The 20,750-nt window shown below is 36.6% G+C and overlaps 1 protein-coding gene across 2 annotated transcripts in view; it reads right to left on the reverse strand.

Annotated features, from left to right (window-relative positions):
• The window catches only part of VPS41 (VPS41 subunit of HOPS complex), a 198,690-nt gene that overhangs the window by 102,531 nt on the left and 75,409 nt on the right, over positions 1-20,750 (reverse strand). For both annotated transcript variants that reach the window (XM_031012850.3, XM_031012851.3), the window contains one exon: positions 2,264-2,338. In XM_031012850.3, coding sequence (XP_030868710.1) covers positions 2,264-2,338 — 75 coding nt within the window. The remainder of the gene's footprint in view (positions 1-2,263; positions 2,339-20,750) is intronic.

The raw sequence follows: 20,750 nt of genomic DNA on the forward strand, positions 1-20,750 counted from the left end.
GTAAAGGTTTTAGAAAAGAACAAAAGTAGGCTGGTTTCAGACATGTCTACAAAAATAAATGTCAGAAAAAAGGGAGCAACATCTCCAAAATTTTGAGAGAAAATATTCCAACCCAGAATTTTATACTATAGTTTACATATGAAAGCAACATATGCAAGAAATCCCAAAATAAACCGTGTATGTACTTATCCTAAAAGTTTTCTAGAAACATATGCCAGTAAACTGAAACTGAACACACACACACAGACACACACACACACACACACGCACACACACGATATATGTGTGTGTCTCAAAATGTAGAACTGCAGAAAAGTCATGACAAAAAAAGATTGAAAATGAGCACCAGCTGAATAAACGGTGTAAATTTTAAACAACTGCTGGAATTATGACTTGAAAAATGATTGCAAATATCAAAGGTTATCCTTGAAATAACCTAATAAATAATTATTTATCTAGGAACCTTAACACACTGAAGAAAGGAAAAAATACCCACAAAACCTATTTAAAGATGCATTAGATTTAGATATCTGGAATGTGTTTGTGTAATGTCTTTATATTTTTATCATCACCAACCACTTTACCAGATCATTCTATACTAGCTTCTCAATTTTCACAATACTGACTAACCCATGGTAAGGGAGTAGCTTACATGTAATTATGTGTACTAAAAGATTTATTTTCAATTCTATCAATGTTAATAAAAATACGGGAAAATTATTTCCAAAAATATATCATGGTTCCACACCAAAATAGGCAGCTATAAATTTTACCAAAATAGGAAACCAAAGGTGTTTGACAAGAAGGGTACCATGAGATAATCTGAGGTTCATCTTATCCACCAGATGGAGTAGCTAACATATTCCACTTTGGTGCATTAAATAACAATTCTTCAACATTTAAAGCTCTGAAAATTCCTAGATGAAGTATTTAGTAAAAATTTGTTTCCAATTTTTAATAAAAATGAGTACTATCTTTCAACAAATTAGTTCGGTTAAATTGATAACAGCCCAAAAGGAATTTCTCACCTTTAAGAAAACAAAATGAAGATTATCTTTCTTTACAAATACATGAACACAAAAAATGTTTCAGCGGTGTGGATAATTCTTCTCCATTTCTGCACAAACCAACTCCTCCCTCATCTCTCTCTGATAATCATGACAATCTCAGAATTTCTGAAAGTACTGTAAAATTTGACAGTGCTTTTTGAAAAGCAGTAGTGTTCCAATTACTGTTTCAAAAGACTCTTTGGGCAACATTAGGCTTAGATATATAAAATGCATTCTTGTATGTCAAGAGACTTCATGTTGCTTTTTGTTAACAGATTAAATGGGTATATCTCTTTTACACCGGGTATACTGTTTTTAATTTACCCATCTTAATGGCCCACTGAATTTAGGGCACATAAAAAATACAAAATTAGATTAGGAAATCTGCTTTACTCAGTAAGGAATATGTAAAGATCTATAATGATTCTTAATGCACTCTCTCAAACTGTTATTTTAGAAAAGTAGCTTAAATACACTGTGCATTAGGATTTTATCATTGCAAACCAACATTAGAAAAGATTTCCATCGACTTAAAAACAAAAAAGACATTCTTACAAGTGGAAAATCAATCACCACAACCATTAAATGTCACAGCTCAACATCAGCAAGAAGCACTGGTAATTGTTAGTTATACACTGCACAAATGATGTATGTCCTTGGTCGAGGAAGTAGGTGCCAGGTTTTTAGAAAACTGTACATATATTGATTTTACATTTATTTAATGTGGCCATTGTAAGACACTTTATTCTTCTGATAAACTATGATTGCTTATCAAAAGATTCTATAATTCAAGAGAAACATTCATAACTTGTGTGTGAAAATGAAAACCACTGGCCCACAGAAATCATGCCCACAAAATCCAATTTTGTGGATTTATGGCAGAAAGACATTAAACTACTGTCTTGCAGGAACTGCAGACTAGTCACTGAAGTAGAAGTGGCACGGTAGTAATGATTAAGGTGACACGTCACCCTGCCACAGCTGTTAATCAGCTTAATACTAGTTACATTATTGACATTCTTGTAATTACTTTTCCTAAGGCACATTTGTGCAAAATATATTTTACTTAAATTATGACCAATCAGAAGCAAGTTCAATACTCAGAAAGAATAATCAAGATTGTCTTAATGCAGGTATATAGTAAGCAAGGTGCTGTTCCGATCACCTGGGGCTGGCACCACAGAAGTCTCAGCATGACCACATCTTTGCCATACCTTGCCATCCTCTGAACACACACCCATGTGCTCTCCACTTTCATCCAAGCTAATCTGATTTATCTTCACAGGACTCTAAAAAGAAAAAGACAAAAATATGTGTAAAACTTCAGGAAAATATATATCAACAATCAAATGTCTTTGCTCTTTGTAAAATAGTAACCTCTTTGTTTTCTTCTTAAATAACGACAGTTTCCAACTATCTTACACAAAGCGCAGTAGAAACTATGAGAAGAAAAGTAAGCCTACAGCAGCTACAACATGAGCTTGCAGAGTAGTTTTTAAAAAATATTTAGCCTTAAAATGGTTTGGCTTGATGATAAAATAAATGGAAATATGCAAAGTTGAATGTGGGATCTTCAACTGAAAAATATCTCAGATCAAGTAGGCAAAGGTCAGGGCAGACCAAGGCTCCCAGACCTCAAAAAGGCCACCCACTGATTGATGCTATGGAAAGACATTTCGACGTGGAGGATGAGACTCCTGGCTACAAAATCCTTTCTCATCTTGATCCCTAAATCACCACATGAGCGACACCCCTGAAATGCAGTCCATGAAAAATAAGCTAGCTCCTTAAAGTTCCTAGAATGTTAAAAGAGTAAAGGTTCCTTGAAGATAGATATTTGATCCATTTTGTAGAAGAATAAACTGAAGCTCATAGCAGGGAATCAAAACAGAGAAAAGAGAGGAGCCAGGGCTGCAACCTGGGAGGAGTGAAGAATACTGCACTGGCAGCAAGGAATCTACAAAGAAAGCAAAAGCTGATCTGGGAAAGCACCTAGGCCAGCATGTCTGGACTTCCGGCTGAGGAGTCTAAATGTTCAACTTCTATAGTCTTTGAATAAATTCCTTCCTCAAATTGAATATCTTCTGTTAATAGTTTCCTTATTCAGATCTTGAGTTCATCAAACTACATTTTTTTAAATATCGATTTTAGTCTTGGCAAATATAAACTGCACCTACCTCTGATTGTAATTTCTTTGGCATCTGGTTGTAAGCTGCCTCAAATTATAATTTAGTAAGTGTGTGCAGCCTAGGTTTCCTGTCCAATATGGTACTGTCCACATGCAGCCTTTAAAACTGAAAGTTAAATTAAAATTCGATAAATCAGATCCTCTGCTGCACTAACACATGCCAAGTGTTCAACGACTACATGTGACTAGTACTGGAAAGCATACAGATCACAGAACATCATCACTGCAGTAAGTTCTACTGGACAGCGTTGTTCTGTGCTCAGAAAACTGAGATCCAATAATGAAAGCAACTAAGACATCAAGCCTTCTTTACAAAGCTCTTCTTTACTGCAAGTTACACTTAGTAGATTTTCCTTCTATATACACGTTTATGTAATTTGTTCTTGGACTCTGGTATTGAAAAGCTCATGGCCTATCCTAATATTCTGTAAATCACATTATATCATTTGCAAAGACCTGGCATACACAAGATCTGTTATTCAACCCCAGAGGAAAGCAGTCAGCTAAGGCTGGTTATCTCCATCTCACAACGAGGAAAATGAGGCTTCAAGAATTTATGTGAGTGGTCTAAAGCCACAGTGCTACTAAGGGCTATGTATGCCACACAATAGCATTCCAAGTGCAAATAAACAAAGTTTCCATTACAACATGTTTCTCACTGAATGGAAACCATTTGTGCCATCACATTAGCAACATTATGGGGGAAAAAAATCATACCTCTGAGGTAAGAGAATCCTTTTTCCCACTTACCTCTATTAGCAATAGAAGGGTTTTTTTTTCACTTTTTTTTCTGCCAACAATCAATATTCATTGATTCATTTCCCTGACTACTAATAAACTTAACCATTTTTCTTAAGTCTATTGACCAATTAATTTGATCTTCTGTAAACTGCTTGTTCACTTCTCTTACTCATTTTTTTCTATTAACATGTTTGTTGTTTTGTCAATCTATAAGAGCTCTTTTCTATTTTTAGGGTATGAGGTATATTTATCCAGACATTGTATATACAGTCTCCTATTTTTTTGCATGATGGTTATTACTTTATTTCTTATATTTAAGTCTTTCACATTTCAGAATTCATTTTCTTTCTTTCTTTTTTTTTTTTTTTTTGAGACAGATTCTAGCTCTGTCACCAGGCTACAGTGCAGCGGCATGATCTCAGCTCACTGCAACCTCTGCCTCCCGGGTTCAAGTGATTTTCCTGCCTCAGCCTCCCGAGTAGCTGGGATTACAGGCACATGCCACCACGTCCAGCTAATTTTCACATAACATTCTGAGTTTTCAGTTGTGGTCTCTTTGTCCATTTCTGTATCAATTCAGCATTGATTTAATTATAGAGGGTGTACATAGTATGTTCTGATATCTAGTAAGTCTCAGTCACAATTTTTCACATTTTCTTTGGCTTTTCTCAAGTATTTATTCTTGTAAATTTTGAGATCAAATAACCCCAATGTTGCTAAACATAATGGTCCTTGTTCAATCCTAACTTACTTCACCTAATTGGAGCACGTAACACCACTGGTAATTTCTGACTTCCATATCTCATGGTTCAGTCCTTGCACCTCTTCTTCTTTACATCTATACTCAAAACATAGTATTTTCTCCAGGCCATGGAATGACTCCTACATTTTTATCTCCAGGCAGGGCCTCTCCCTATTGCAGACCAGTATCTAAGATGGTTTCTTTTATATCTGTACTTGGATACCTAATATGCACCTCATCTAAAACATATCCAAAACCAATATCCCAATATTCCCTCTGGAAAGGGCTCTTCCTGATGGTTTCCCCACCTCAGTTAATGCCTTCTGCTTACCTTTTTCTAGTTGATCTGGGTAAAAACTTTCAAGCTACTTTTGATTCCTGTCTTTATGTCCACTCTATATCTAATCTTTCACAACTCCTATCACCTCTTCTGATGAAATTTATTCAGACTCGGACCACATTTCACCACCCCTACAGCTGCTATCCTGGTCCATCATTCTCATATGGATTACCCTAATGGTCTCCTAACTAGGTGACTTTCTCCTGCCCTAACTCTACTAGAAATCTATTCTCAGCAAGCCTGCACAGTGACACTATGTTAACAGGTTGATAAGAGACATTCCTTTGCTTAAAACCCTCCAATGGCCTCCTATCTCAAGAAATAAGCCAAAATTTTTACTATGACCTGACAGTCCTAAATTATCTGGCCTTTGCCCTCCCTCCAACTTCTGACCTCATCCCCTCTTCCCCAGGTTCTCTCTACTCCAGTCCTGATGACCTTTTGCTGCTTTTCCAGCCTTAAGGCCTTTGCATTTGTCCACCCTGTGCCCGGAATGCTTTTCTGCCTACTCTGTGCTGGTAATCATCTTCTCAGTGAGATCTGGCCAACCAATCTAAAAAGTCAACATTTTACCCAAACATTTCATAACTCCTCATTGCTTTTGTTTTGTCTCCTTAGCACTTGCCACTATCTTAGTATATCTTTTACTTATTTGTTTTCAAACTCACTCACTAGAATATTAACTTCATGAGAGAATGTTCAAAGAATAAAAAATTCCAATTCAACATAAATTCTTGCAGAGAAAAAAAATAAAAAGGAAATGCTCCTCAACCCATTTTACCAGACCAGGATAACCTTATAATAATAAAACTCAATAAGAATATTAGGAGAAAGAAAAAGTACAAGTAAATCTTACCCACAAACATAAATGAAAAAATCCTAAAGAAACAATTAACAAAGCCAGCCTATAGAGAAAATCCAAGTTTATTCCAAAAATACAAAGCTGATTTAACCTATAAACGCTAATTTTCTATATTGATAAAAGAGAAAAATCATAGAATTATCTCAAGGGCTACAAAAAGTTTTTGATGAAACTCAATATCCATTCATGGTATTTAAAAAGAAAAAAACTTTTAGCACACAAGGAGAAAAATTCCTCAGTCTCTTAAAGAATATCTTCTGAATGGTTAGGAAAATATTGCACTTAATGGTAAGATGTTGAGAGCTCTCCCTTTGTTATCTTTGTAATATTGAATCTTTTAATCCACAAACATGGAACATTTCTCCATTTATTTAGGTCTTCTTCAGTATCTCTAAATAAAGTTTAATATGTTTCCCCTGAGAGGTCTTAATATTCCTTTGACAGTTTTATTCAAGGAGCAGCAATCACAGAAAGCATCCTTTCCTCATTCCTGACAAGTATTGTGTGATTCCATTTACACAACACACAAAAACAGGCAAAACCAGAGTGTGTAGGGGGTGCACACACAGGTTGTTAAAATAAAACGGAGAAGTCAGATAGTTATTACTATAAAGGTCAGTATAGCGGTTACCTCTGAGGGGAAGAGAGAACACTGTGATCAGGAAGAGTCACATGGTTTACTCTCAACAGAGTGGTAGTTTTGTGACTGTTAGCATGGTGATGATCTGTTTTACTACACGTTTTATGTAAAGTTACATTTCACAAATAAACATTAAAAATTTAAGAAGATAAAAAAGAACTGGCCCAGGAAAATGTCTGAGATCGACATCTTTAATGGGTTATTTCTTAAATTTTGAGATTTTTTTTTTCATTTTTTTTCCACTTTAATTGTCAAGCTACTCAAATGTTCTCATTCTAATCTGGTCATTCATATTTTCCAAGAAAAAAAATAGCACATTTTAAATTCATCAGTGATGAAAATATCTTTTATTTTACTTTTTGTTCTTTAACTGTTTTAATAATACTGATGATATTAATACTACTAAGAATAAATAGTAAAACTATTACTACTAAGTTAATATTTACTATACGGTCATTATACATCAGGCTCTATTCTATGAGTTTTATACATACATCATTTAATACATCAATTCTATAAGGTAGGTACTATTACTTTTCTCATTTCTTATTTGCAAATATACAGATATCTTACAGGTATAAGTACTTGTGTTTCCTTTTTTTCTTTGATTATCATTATCAGGTGTTTATCAGCTGTACTAGCCTCTTTGCAGAAACTCATCAATTTGCTTTATTTTAAAATTTTTCTATTTTATTAATTTCTTACTATTATTCCTTAATTTTTTCCCTTTTTACTTTAGAACAATTTTGTTCACCATCTTGTAATTTCCAGACATTAATATACTGCCTAATAATTATAATGACTCATTTGTCAGTCATATAATAAAATGCTTTTGATTTATCATTGGTCAAAAACCAAAGGACAAAAGTTAATGTGTAATTACAGTAATTATTTCCTTTTTGAGAAAAGTAACATTTTGTTTCATTTCCAAGGATGGTGATGTTGTATTTGCCCATTAATCTAGTTATTAATAAAGTCTAGTGTGGATGCATTGTGGTCTGAGAATGTGGTTTGTATAATATCTATTTTTAGAAATTTAATAATTTATCTTTGTAAACCTAAGACATAATTTCAAAATAATTCATATTCTCTATTTTAGGCTCAAAATATGTATTTTAAAATCATGCTATTTATATTATTTAATTTCTCTATATATTTACTGTTTTCTTTTTCATCTATCAAAGACTGATTAAAAACAAGTTTTAAAAACTTCATACTCCAATTGTAGTTTTGTTCATTTATCCTTGAATTTCAAATGAATTTTGGTCCAGATACTAGAGGCCCTATAATTTGGCATATCAAAGGATATAATGATTATACTCAATCTTCCTTTTAACTTGTAAATGTAATCAATATACTATGCCTTCTGCTGGTTAATGCTCTTTTGCCCTAAATTCTAGTTTTTATCACATTTCTACTGCCAACACGCTTGATTTCTGTTTGGCTTTTTACTGTGTATTTTGCCCACATTTTTATGTTTCACTTTCATCATTTTGTAAAATATGTGTCCTTCAAAGCTAAGGTTATTTTTCTTTAATCAATATAACAATATCTGATCCATTTAGCATTGGCTTAGTTACATTATTTTATAGTTTTTATGTTTCCCCATTTCATTTTTTATTATTTGCTATATTACTCAAATTCTTTTTCTTTTCTATCCAAGAATTAGATGCTGTTGATCTACTTTTATCTTATTCGCAATTACCTTTAAATTATTATAAATTATACTTGATTTATGCCTCCCCAAAATCAATGCAATCACATTATTTAGTACTTAATTATTTACTACAGTCTTCCCTTCTCTGTTTCAAAGTGAAAGTATAAATATTTCCCATTTCTTGGGTCACTTTAAAGAGAACTGGAGAGAAAAGCTAGTTAATACATCAGTAAAAACTGCAGTCTTAAGCTATTAGTTCTAAGAATGAATCCAGGAGCAGAAACTATTTTACTTTTGAGATGTCCATAATTTTTAAACTGATTTATAAGAAGTAATTATAGGTTAAGGATATTTACCCCATGTCATGCAGACTGCAAACATCTTTGTACCTTATTACACATTTTAAAATTTTCTTTGGAGTGATTTTTGAAGAAATTTGAATTTTTTAGTCACCAAAATCAAACCAAGTAAACAGTCAATGTGCATAAATTGTAGGTAAACAAGAACAAGAGTCAATTTAACAAAAAAAAATGAAAACCAAAACAATAACATATTTTACCTTTGGAAACAGCAAACTTTTTAAAATAGTAGTTTTGGCAAAGAAGCACAAAAAAGGATACTCTACTCATCTTACACTGCTGGTAATAAATCAAATTTGGAAAATGTTTCTGAAGGGTATTTGAAAATGTGTATCAAAATTACTTAAAATATACATTATCTATTATGACCAAAGAGAAGCAAAAAGATTACTATTTCACAAAGGTCTTTTCACAACAAGTTTCTTTTGTAAGATACTAAGAAATAGAAATTATCTAAATTTCTAAAAGCAAAGCATCTAAATGATAATTCTTAAAAATTAACTTAACAAAAAGGTATTATGTAGTAAGGTATTTGGCTTTGTCCAGTGAGAGGTCCAGCCCTTGCCCTTGGCTTCTGTGTAATAGACAGGAACATCTTAGGTTAAAGGCAGGGGGCTGGCCAGACCAGACATTAGGGTAGGCCTGCCATACCCAATCGTATTAGCATGGGAGCTGGACAAAGCAAAAAGACCAATCATTTAGTGGGTGGGGGCTTTGGGTCAGAGTGGTATTAGTCAACCTGGCAGCTGAGATTAACCACATGAATAACCCTCAGTCGATCATGCCTGTGTAATAGAGTCTACATAAAAATCCTGAACACTGAGGCTCAGGTGAGCTTCTCCGGTTAGCACACATCTATACCAGGAGGGTAGCACATCCTGAGGACAATGAAAGCTTTACATTTGAAACCATCCCATGCTGTAGCCTGTATGTTCTCTCTTCCTTTGGCTGATTTTTGACCTGTATCCTTCCCCTGTAATAAAGCACCATGAATATAACAGCTTTCAGTGAGTTCTGTGAGTCTCCTACCCATCAAACATGATGGTGGTTTTGGGAATCCCCACAACTTGCAGTGTATGTCAGAAGTCTTGGGTAGATTTGGCTGTCGGGAGAACTGTGCTCTCAAATCTTGAAGTTTGGTTAACTCCAGGTTAGCCGAATATTACTATACTTACAGTATTTGTATATCACCTATGTGACTGGAAGCAGATACTCCCAAATATTAGCATTGGTTATATCTGAGTGCTAAGTTATTAATGTTTGGGTTACTCCTTTCTATGCTTTACTAGATTTCTACAAAAAAAATATTTATTTTGTTTCTAATCAGAAGATAGTTTTAATATATGGCAAGGTAGGAAATTCATTAATCTAAAAACAAAAAGAAACCAGATATCAAATATAATATTTAAAACCATGATTGCAGGAACTTACATGCATATTTTTGAGTGATAACTGAGTATCATCGCTATGCACATTCCATTTCCATAACAGTTCCATAACATTTAATAAAGAACAAACAAACAAGAGGATTTCAATATTACAACTGTCAATGTTGCATGCAACTAGCCTGGCATCCATAATCCTATAAAAGAAACAAATGCCTTATGTACATCTACCATTTCTATACACTGAAAACAAAGAAACAAACAGCAACAACAGGAAAACAAACAAACAAACAAAAAAAACGGAAAGAGAGAAAGGGTACAGGATATTCCCAAACATAGAGGGAAACCTTCTAGTACAGGATTCTGCATAGCTAAAATGACTGATTTTCCTAAACCTTTTACCATAACAGCAATGAGCAGAAAGCATCACATCTAAACATAAAATTTGGGGTGTGTGTTTGCAAAGATGTAATACTGGCATAAATGTGGGAAAGTGAAAGAGATGAGAGAAAAGAAGACCAGAGAAAAATGGCCTCAGCTGTATTTTCCATTAGCTACAATTTTATTACTAATGGAGACATGTTTGGAATTCTGGACAATATAAGTGAGTTTGTTCAAAAATCAATAATGTCAAGCTGACACTATAGAACATACAAAAATGTTTCCTTAATGGAATAAAAAAAGAAGTCCGAGTAAGCAGGAGGGGGCAAGGACCAGCACATATCTTCTAAATCTAAGTCCACTACAGGTGGTCTCAAGTTCTTAAATTTAAAGAAAAGGTAAAATTACCAACATGTACACCTCATGTGATAATCAATTACCTAATGTAAGATGCTTGAAATAAATACACTTAGTATGGATTATGTCAGCTCTTCAATTAGGAATAAATTCACGGTCATTTCGAAAGCTGCTTTTAATGGTGTTCTTTGTGGCAACTTCTTTTCCCCTGATACTCCTCATCATCCCACCTTAAGCTATCAGTCCCCCAACAGTGAACCCAAGAAATCAATCTCCTAATGTATAATTTGCAAGGCTCCTCTGACTAACAAATGGATAATTGATTCCTTCAAAAATGCTGCATCCCCACGGACACAGAGAGGAATGAATAAGAAATAGAAGCCAGGATTTCACTTTTGTTCTCTCAGAGACCCACTAGTTAGCAATCTCAACATCCACATGGTTGCCTATGCAACTTCATGCTCTTTAGTCACAGTTAGCAAGCACGCCACACTTACACTCCATGTGTGAAAAGCAAACGTCTGTTCTTTCATACTTGGGAAAAGCTCATTTTACTGCTTATTTTACTCTCTACTGATGATACACCCAGGAGGGAAGCAAGACCTCCATCTGGACTTAAGAAGCCTATGAAAAACACACCTAATCGCAGGTTTTCTATACATCTACAAAACAAAACAAAAACAAGTACAAATACTTATTTTCTCACTGACTTATTTTAAAACCAGAACAGTATATTCTTTTTTTCTTTGAAACAGAGTCTCGCTCTGTCGCACAGGCTGGAGTGCAGTGGTGTGATCTTGGCTCACTGCAACCTCTGCCTGCTGGTTGAAGGGATTCTTCTGCCTCAGCCTCCTGAGTAGCTGGGACTACAGGCATGCACCACCACGTCCAGCTAATTTTTTTGTATTTTTAGTAGAGACGGGGTTTCACCATGTTAGCCAGGCTGGTCTCGAACTCCTGACCTCACATGATCCTCCCACCTTGGCCTCCCAAAGTGCTGGGATTACAGGTGTGAGCCACCGTTCTGCCCGGCCAGAACAGTATATTCTTTAACTATAAACTCTCCAATCTTTTCAGTTGCTCTAAGATTTCCTCTCCAGCACTAAACCCTTCTTTGATTCAAGATGGAGAATATATTAATCAAACAAGCAATCCTGAAGTTGGAGAACTTTCATGAAGCTCTCTTGAAAGTCTCACAATACAGGTTCAGTAAACGCAAAAGGGAAGATGGAAGGGCTCCAGCCAGTTCCCCAGGACAGCCATCCACTCAGTGCTCCGGGGCCTCCCATCACTGTCACTCCTGAGTAGCATGGCAGCTGGCTGCTGTCCACCCTTCCATCGCCAACTGCTCTCCCTAAGGTTGCCAAGAACTTCAGAGGCTGAAGCAAATGGGGAATTCTTTCAGCCTTCCCATCCTTGACTGCTTTGTGACAACTGACGCTGCTGACCACTGCTTCCTTCCAACTTTCTTTTCCCTCAGCATTGACAACAACGAGCTATATAAACACTGTTGAGTAAAAAAAAGTAAACTATTGTTATGTTTTTATTTTTTGTTATATTTTTGTTATTTATGGGCCCAACGACAAAAGCGAAATCCATCATTCTTACCTAGCACATCAGTACTCCTTCCCACCAAAAAATAGGCTATAAAAACATGAACCCATTGCACACTGTTTATGGGGAAATTATTTAATGACAGTTACAATATGCTTCCCCTTAGGAAAATGGGGGAGAAGACTTTAGCTCTCAAGTGAACAAACATCGCAAATATTAGGAAAGAGACTGAACAAAAATCCTACAAGAAAAAATAATGAATACAGGCCTAGTCTGACTTCACAGCAATATTAAATTCTGGATATGTTATAAATGTTAAGTAAATGAAGATTTTTAAATGTTCAACATAAAAAACAGAAACAATGATTACTAAACACATAATGAAAAACTAATTCAGAACTAAAACAAAGTAATGCAAAATAAACATTAAATGTAAAATAAAAGAAACAAAAATTAAGACGCTGAAAATTTCAGTCCACATTAGCAAATGGAAATATCATATTAATTACCAGACAGGCTGCTGGCTTTTGCTTAAAAGTGAGAAGAGAGGACTTCCTTCATTGAAACAGTAAAACTATTTAATGTTTTCATACCGGGAACAGATAGTGAAAAGGACCAGACTCACCCACTCTCTGGTCCAGTTCACCAATCCTGTACTTGAAGTACACAAGTTTCTCAGGTGACCTAGCTCTCCTGCCCCAGAACAGCTGAGAGTTGCCACTGTGTTGGCAGCAACTCATCTTCCTTCCCCCTTTTGTTCTCATTTAAAACCAAGTTAAAATATTTACAGTTTGAGGGTTGTAGATTTTTTAATAACTACACATAGAATTGAATAAGTACCTAGGAAGAATCCAGAACCAGACTACAAAATAAAAAAGAAAGAATTTTTGGGTTACAAATACCATTTAAACTGCATCACAGTCATTCAACCAACAAAGAAGCCTGGCTGGCCAGCCTCAGATGTACTTCATTCCTCACGTGTGGATGTGGAAAATATATATATACATGACTCACTATTCTCTTGCTCAAGTTACCATTTTTGCCAATTGATGAGAAAAGATACTTCCAAGGAACCAATCATCCAAGGTATACAAAGGAATGGCTGCCTATTTCCTTTCATTCCCTATGTCCATTTACTAGTAGACAAGAAATGGGTCTTCTACCTGAATGACACCACCAAAATGGCTGGGGGAAGGGTCACCAAAGCTTTCTTAGCTTCAAAGTCAGTGGATGCCCTTCAGTCCCCATGGCTTTCTGGCACCTGAAACTCTACTCCACTGGCTTCCATTACACCCACTTCTCTTCATTTCCTTCCTGCCTTTCTACTCACAACTTTTGTTGTTGTTATTGTTGTTGTTGTTGTTTTGCTCTTGTTGCCCAGCCTGGAGTGCAATGGCGCAATCTTGGCCTACTGCAACCTCCATCTCCTGGATTCAAGCAATTCTCCTGCCTCAGCTTCCCAAGTAGCTGGGATTAGAGGCATGCGCCACCACACCCAGCTAATTGTTGTATTTTTAGTAGAGATAGGGTTTCACCATGTTGGTCAGGCTGGTCTCAAACTCCTAACCTCAGGTGATCCACCCACCTTGGCCTCCCAAAGTGCTGGGATTACAGGCGTGAGCCACTGCACCCGGCCTCTACTCACAACTTCTCAGTCACCTTTCAGGTTGTAGATCCTCAGCCTGCCTCTTAAACAGCGGTATTTTCAATCCAGCTCAGGCCTCTCTTTAGAGCTGCATATTCACATTCAGCAACTACTCTACAGCTCTGTGTCAAATTGTCAATTCCAGAACCAGTGCCTTCTTCCGTATTCTCAATTTCACCTAATGACTCTCAGTCCACTTAGCTATCTAAGCCAGAGTACTAAGAGTCATCCCAGAGAAATTTTTCTCCCTCATACCCCACGCAAGCAATCAAAAGTCACTAAGTCCTATCCTTCTATCTCTCTTAATACCTCTCAAAGCCATCCTTTTCCCACTGCTGTAGCAAATGATCTCTTAATTGACACCACTTCCCCAAACAAGCCCCACAAGCACATCCCCCGACACACGCTCGTCTTCTCCAACACCCCATTTTCCACACTGCTAATCCCAAAGTCAGTCTTCTAAAAGCAAATTACACATGTTGCTACCCTGTTTAAAGTAAATTCCTTAATATGGCTTTTAAACAGAACAACCATACATCCCAGTTTGCCCTTGTGTCTATCACTGCTGTCCAGGTATAATTATTAAGAGCTGCCCTTTCATCCTCATTCGAATAGTAAAATATATAGTCGTCCTACTGATAAAGCCATTTTTCACTGCGTGGCTCCACCTATCTCTTCAGGCTCATTTCCAGCCAGACCCAAAAGATTCACAAGATTCTAAACATCCTGGTTTTTTGAAATGTTTTCTTTAACTCTATATATTTGGCTTAGTATAGGCCATGCATAGCCTCTGTCGCCCACCACTTGGCAAATTCCAGCTCTTTCTAAAAGATTCAATGCAAGCATCACCTCCTATGGGAAGGCCCCTAACTTTCTTTCTGCAGGATGGCATACCCCTCTTGTGTGTTCCCACATCAGTCTCTATCCAAGCGTTCCTGTTTCAGAACAATAACTCACTTTGCTGCCTGTCTCTGGCACTTAATTGTGAGCCCATGAGAGCAGAAATCTACTTTAAACTCAGCATCTGGCATAGAAAAACTCGATGAAGCTCCCAAGGGAACAAGAACCACAATCATTCAGAGTCTGAAGCACATCTCATGCAATGAGAAAACAGGTAAATACATAAATAAACAAAAGCTCTATAAAAAGACAACTAAAGAGCAGAATAAAAACAGAGGCAGAGTTTTGTTAAAATGTTATTTTCTTAAAAATAAGAAAAAATTTAAAGGATGATAAAGCCTCAATTAAGTTCAATGGAAAGAGTTAACTTCTGACATGCCCGTTCTTTTGGGACCCAACGTTTTCAATACTCAACTGAAAAGATTTGATCAGATTCGAGTAGCTGATGAAGAGCTGACAGTCCAGATGCGGCAATCATGTCCCCGTGACACTAATTATATTTCAGAATTAACATGAGTATGCAAAAAATGTCTTCTTATGACGTTTTAAAGATGACTCTATGCCTTTAAAACTGAATGACTGGCTGGGCGCGGTGGCTCATGCCTGTAATCCCAGCACTTTGGGAGGCCGAGGCAGGCGGATCACAAGGTCAGAAGATCGAGACCATCTTGGCTAACATGGTGAAACCCCGTTTCTACTAAAAATACAAAAAATTAGCCAGGCGCGGTGCTGGGCGCCTGTAATCCCAGCTACTCAGGAGGCTGAGGCAGGAGAATGGCATGAACCCGGGAGGCGGAGCTTTTAGTGAGCCGAGATAGCACCACTGCAGTCCGGCCTGGGTGAAAGAGCCAGACTCCGTCTCAAAAAACAAAACAAAACAAAAAAAACCTGAATGACTATATTAAATTGAAGCTCTTTCAAGACAATCCAGATCTTTACAGAAGCTGCTGTTTCTACAGATAAGAAAATAATTGCCTTATCAGTAACAATTCATTCCAACTTGAGAAATAATTAGGAAATTCAAAAGGCAGCGATTTATAAGCAGAAGGGGTAAGTGATAAAAAGTGGCATGGCCGGGTTATGTTACATTTAATATACTGCATGAAAATGTGGTTGAAATATCCTTTTATTCCAAAACAACTACTGATTATCTACTATATATTTATACTTTTAAAAGTTCACCTCTATTTATATGTATAAGCAATGCTGCTTTCTAAGCGAAAGGTATTTATTTAAGTTACATAGTAGCTAAAAATTAGTCATACCAATATTGCTATTTTAATAATATGAAACAATTACATGTCTACTACTTGAGATGATGACTGTTATACTCCTAATACAAGAGTGCACAAATGCTCCCCAAATATCAGTCTATTGAACTGCAGACGATTCCTTCCCAGTGATTTCAAACTAGCTGCAGTGCTTCAAGTAGCTTTATGGTTCATCAGGGCTGTGCCCTGATGCTACAAAATTAAAGTGAATAATATAAAATCATTACTTTAAGATATACAGACTGCATCATTTATATGTATCTCCGTAGAGCCCTAATATTCTCTAACTTCTAACATAGATTGAAAAAACTAAATTTGTTAGGAAACTTGTTAGGAAACTTTGGCCACTTAAACTTCCATTCTAATGACCTAAAAACAAATTACTCTATTAGAATATAAACGTCCTTGATTAAACTTTAACACCTTGGAAATAATCTAAAAAAAATAAAAATCATCTGAGAATGTGAAGAACGGAAAGAAATTTTGAGGAAGAGTCATCTTGTTTGAAAAGAAAATAATTTTGCCCATCCATGTCATCCCTGTTTAACAATGGAGCTTAAATTTTCTGTATTTATGAGAATGCTTATAAATCAGTCTCTGCTTATTCATTAAAATATCCCTTCTTTTTTCCTTAACTTTTCCTCTAATCAAGAGTTTTTAACCATCTCCCCCATAAGAGCATTTATATGCTGTAAACTTATGAGACCATAGGCAATGACCGTTTGCAACTTCATTTGACCCCTAAAACCTTAGGCTGCTGTGCCTACTCTGTGCCTGAGACCAACAGCCCCGTGTGCATGGCTGACAGGTAAAAGGCTCAGATATTCACCCCGCTGTTGCACCCACCAGGACGGTAGAACATCAACAGAGGCAGGGGCACGGAACGGCCTTTCCGCCTACAGAAGACTTATTAGATAGACGTTGGTTTTCTAAATCCTAACAACCTTTAAAAGCACAGGGAGGATTTGAAGGGTTTGCCTCCTAAGAGGCTGGCATACTGCTGATTCCTTGAGCTGTCTTCCTTTTGTTAAACTTCATCTTCTGCCTGTGCCTGCCACAAGCCCATGGACAATGGTAGAAGCCTGGCTCACACACAGCACCAGACAGTGACTATGTACTCAAGACAGTTATTCACAATCTGGGAAATGTTCAAAACATTACTTCAATAAAAGGAAAAAAACAGGCTTTTGGTACAAATCATCTCTTTTATTCTCATGCCAGAGACTGTGCTGGACAGCAGATACACAGTGGTACACAAAACAAATGTGATCCTTGCACTTATTGAGCTTACAATCACTGAAATACCGTTCAAGTTTAAGATAGTCACCTTCCGGGATGTTACAAATCCTGCAGTTGTCCTGTAGGGTGAGGTGGATGAACAGCAAATCTAGAGTTGGAGCTCGTTTTCCCCAGAGCTTGCAATGCCCACATCCTACTGCTACTAAGAGAAAGTTAAATTTCTCTTAACAGTTCAGATCAACACCTTGGACAAGTTGCACTGTGGTCTCCCCAAGATGTCTTGAATGGTTGTTTACAATACTAAATTTGGCAGGTAAGACAGAAAACTAATGGGACCTTTTATATAAATCAAAACCAGTCTGAGCAATGGCATAAGGAGCCAACAAAGTTTCTCTTTCTAGTATTCACACTATCAATGAAGAATTGCCAAGCACCTGCTATACACCAAACACTGCATTTGGTTCTGATACCCCTGTGAAACAATCCACTTTACTGGAATACCATTGTTAAAGATAATAAACTTTTCTTTCCGTATATAAGTAATCTGAAATGAAAGACAACTAAATTTTCAAAATGGTGACATATAATGTGTGAAATATGATTTAAAAATTATTTGTTCTTAAACCAAGTAAATATTTTCCTTGCTTATACATACATCCCACAAAGATACAAAAGAAAGAGTGATAGAGAAAGAAAAGCAGAATGACCAAGTCACTGGATTATTGCAAGGGAATAATGCAGAACAATTCAATAACTGCACTTAACAAAAAAGCAACTAATAGTACCAAACACCCAACATGATATAAAGAGAATTAAAAAAAAACATGGCCTGAATACAAGGTGTTTGTGTAGAGTCTGTGACCCCAGTACTTTGAACACAACTCTATTTTATACTTCAACACATTACATTACAAACCATTGTTTATATGGCAAGTTCCACAAGTGACCTGACTTAAGAGCAGGGTCTGTGTTTCATTAATGTAATATCCCTAGCACATCCTTTGAGACTGTTTGCTGAAGGAGTAAGAAGCAATTACTAAATGAATACCAAACACATACTCTTCTGCATGGAGTCATCAAGGGCCATGTCACAGAGAAGATGACACCGATAATTTGTGTACGCAAAGACAAGAAAGTGCATTCCAACGAGAGCCAAAGAATGAAGTCTGGATACAGTGTAGGCGCAATGCAGGGGACCACTGTTACGACAGAAAGCAGAAGTCCTAAGTGCTGCCTAGAAGAGCTGTTTTATTCCACAGGCATCAAGGAGTCAGTCGAGTGTTTTCAGGGAGGGGAATAACAAAATCCTAGCACTGCTTTGGGAAGATTACTTGGGCAGCTGTGTGAAAAAGGGATTAGGGGAGACACAAGGCAGGGAGATCAGTTGGGTTTTACTGCAATAACCCAGGTGAGATTCAATAAAGACATGAACAAGGATGATGGCAATATAAAGAACCAGCAAAGGAAAGAACGAGCTAAAAGAAGCATCAAGAGGACATACGGGGAATAATGGAGGCAGATGATGGAGGATAAAACGTCACAGAGATGGAAGAAAACACTGCAGGTAGAAGAGAACAGGCCTTCTGAAGAGATAATATTCATCAGGAGTCTGGAAACACAGTCTTTGCAACTAGGCAAAGTATGACTTTTTCTTGGGCCCAATATTTAGATTAAAAAAGAGTAGGAGACTTCACCTTGTCTGGCCCAGTAGACCACACCAGAAAAGAAACAAGGACTTAAAAAGATAAACTGTCTAATAATCAAAAGGGCTGTCCCACTGGCAGGACTTGGCTGGGAACAGTTCAGTGCTGTCTGTGGAGCCAGAACTCTGTGGAGAAGGGACAATCCCTTCCATTCACAAAACAGACATTTCCAAACATCATACAACCAAAATGATCTGAACTATTTTAAATGATAATTTAGCCTAGAAATAAACACTGATGTTTTAGTATCCAAATGGGTTTGGTAAAAAAAAAAAATACAGCATCCTCTAGTAGTTGGCCATACCCTTAAGATTCCTAGTCCACAGGGCATCTAACACTACAGTTCCAGAAAACAAAATTCTTCCTTTTATCCCAGAGAACATTCCCTAGAGAGTGTAATGAATTTTTTTTCTCTAACAGTAAGGCAACAGAAATGGGGTTGTCATCCCTGAGACTATATAACTAAAAAGGAAATTATAAGTATGTTAATATTCTGTAAAATTAAGTCTTAGATCCTTAGGCTCAGATCCTTAGGCTACCCTAATCCTAAGGATCTGCTATGCCACACCTTTGAGGACAAACTCCACTAATAAAAGCAGCTAAAGAAAGCCAAACATATAGCAGATCCATGAAGGCTGCAGACCTTTTTGAACATCTCAGCAGGGCCCATAAATATCCCTGTTTAAGTTCTCAATATACAAGTAAATGATACAATCAATGATAAAGGAAAAATCTGTTAGGAGTAAAGGTGTGTTATTTTTCTCACTTTTATTATTGATTTAATGATAGCTGCAGCAATGCTAATGCATTCTATTTATCTAAAATCTAAACATTTGAGAGAGTAGAGCCCTTGTTTTCCACATTAGTAAAGTCACTTACCTAAAAAGGGTGGGTAGTACAAATAATTTAAATAACTGAGACCAAATTATTAACCAAAGAGAAAATGCCTAATTTATTTTTCCAACATATGATGAAGAAAGACCACTTAACACTTCACAAATTTGACTCTACTTCCACCACAGAAATTATTGTTATAATGCTCTCCAGTGTAAAAACACTGCTTTATCAATCCCCATTAAATCATTTTCCAAGCAGTCTCTCAAAACTTTTCAAAAGAAGCATCTTACAAGCCATGTTGCAATGTTGCTATGTGGAAAAGACATTTCTGAAATCAACTCACTAGACCTGCACTGGGATCGACTTCACACACCTAATTACTCAAGCTTAATAATGTTCTTAAACTACTATTTGTGTAATGTGATAAAAGATACCCACTCCTCCCAAATAAACACAGGAGCTGTGGGATAGGGAGGCAGCAAAATGGGTGTAAGAATGGGTGTGTCGCAGAAGCTTCTCTTTTTTTCCCCTTCGTTTTTCTTTCTTTCTTCCCTACCTCCCTTTCAGTTTGCCTACCCCATATACAACTGAACATTATTAAAGCCAAACATATGAATAAATTCAAAAATAATAGTTCTTCAGGAAGTGTAGTAAACATGTTCAGTTGGACTCTTAGCTTGATCCACCTTCTGATAATGACTACTGTTTACTAAGCCTTATGTTACATATTTTACATGTATTCGTTCATGTAATTCTCAAAACCATCATCGAAATCAGGTGTAATTATGATCCACACTTTACAGATGAAGAAAGTGTGGTAACACACCAAACTAATGAACGTGCGGCACGGCTGGCTGGCTGGCGTCTGACCCCAAGCCTGGCCTGCGTGCAGTGCTGCCA

Source organism: Gorilla gorilla, chromosome 6 (assembly GCF_029281585.2).
Source record: "Gorilla gorilla gorilla isolate KB3781 chromosome 6, NHGRI_mGorGor1-v2.1_pri, whole genome shotgun sequence".
Classification (NCBI taxonomy): Eukaryota; Metazoa; Chordata; class Mammalia; order Primates; family Hominidae; genus Gorilla; species Gorilla gorilla.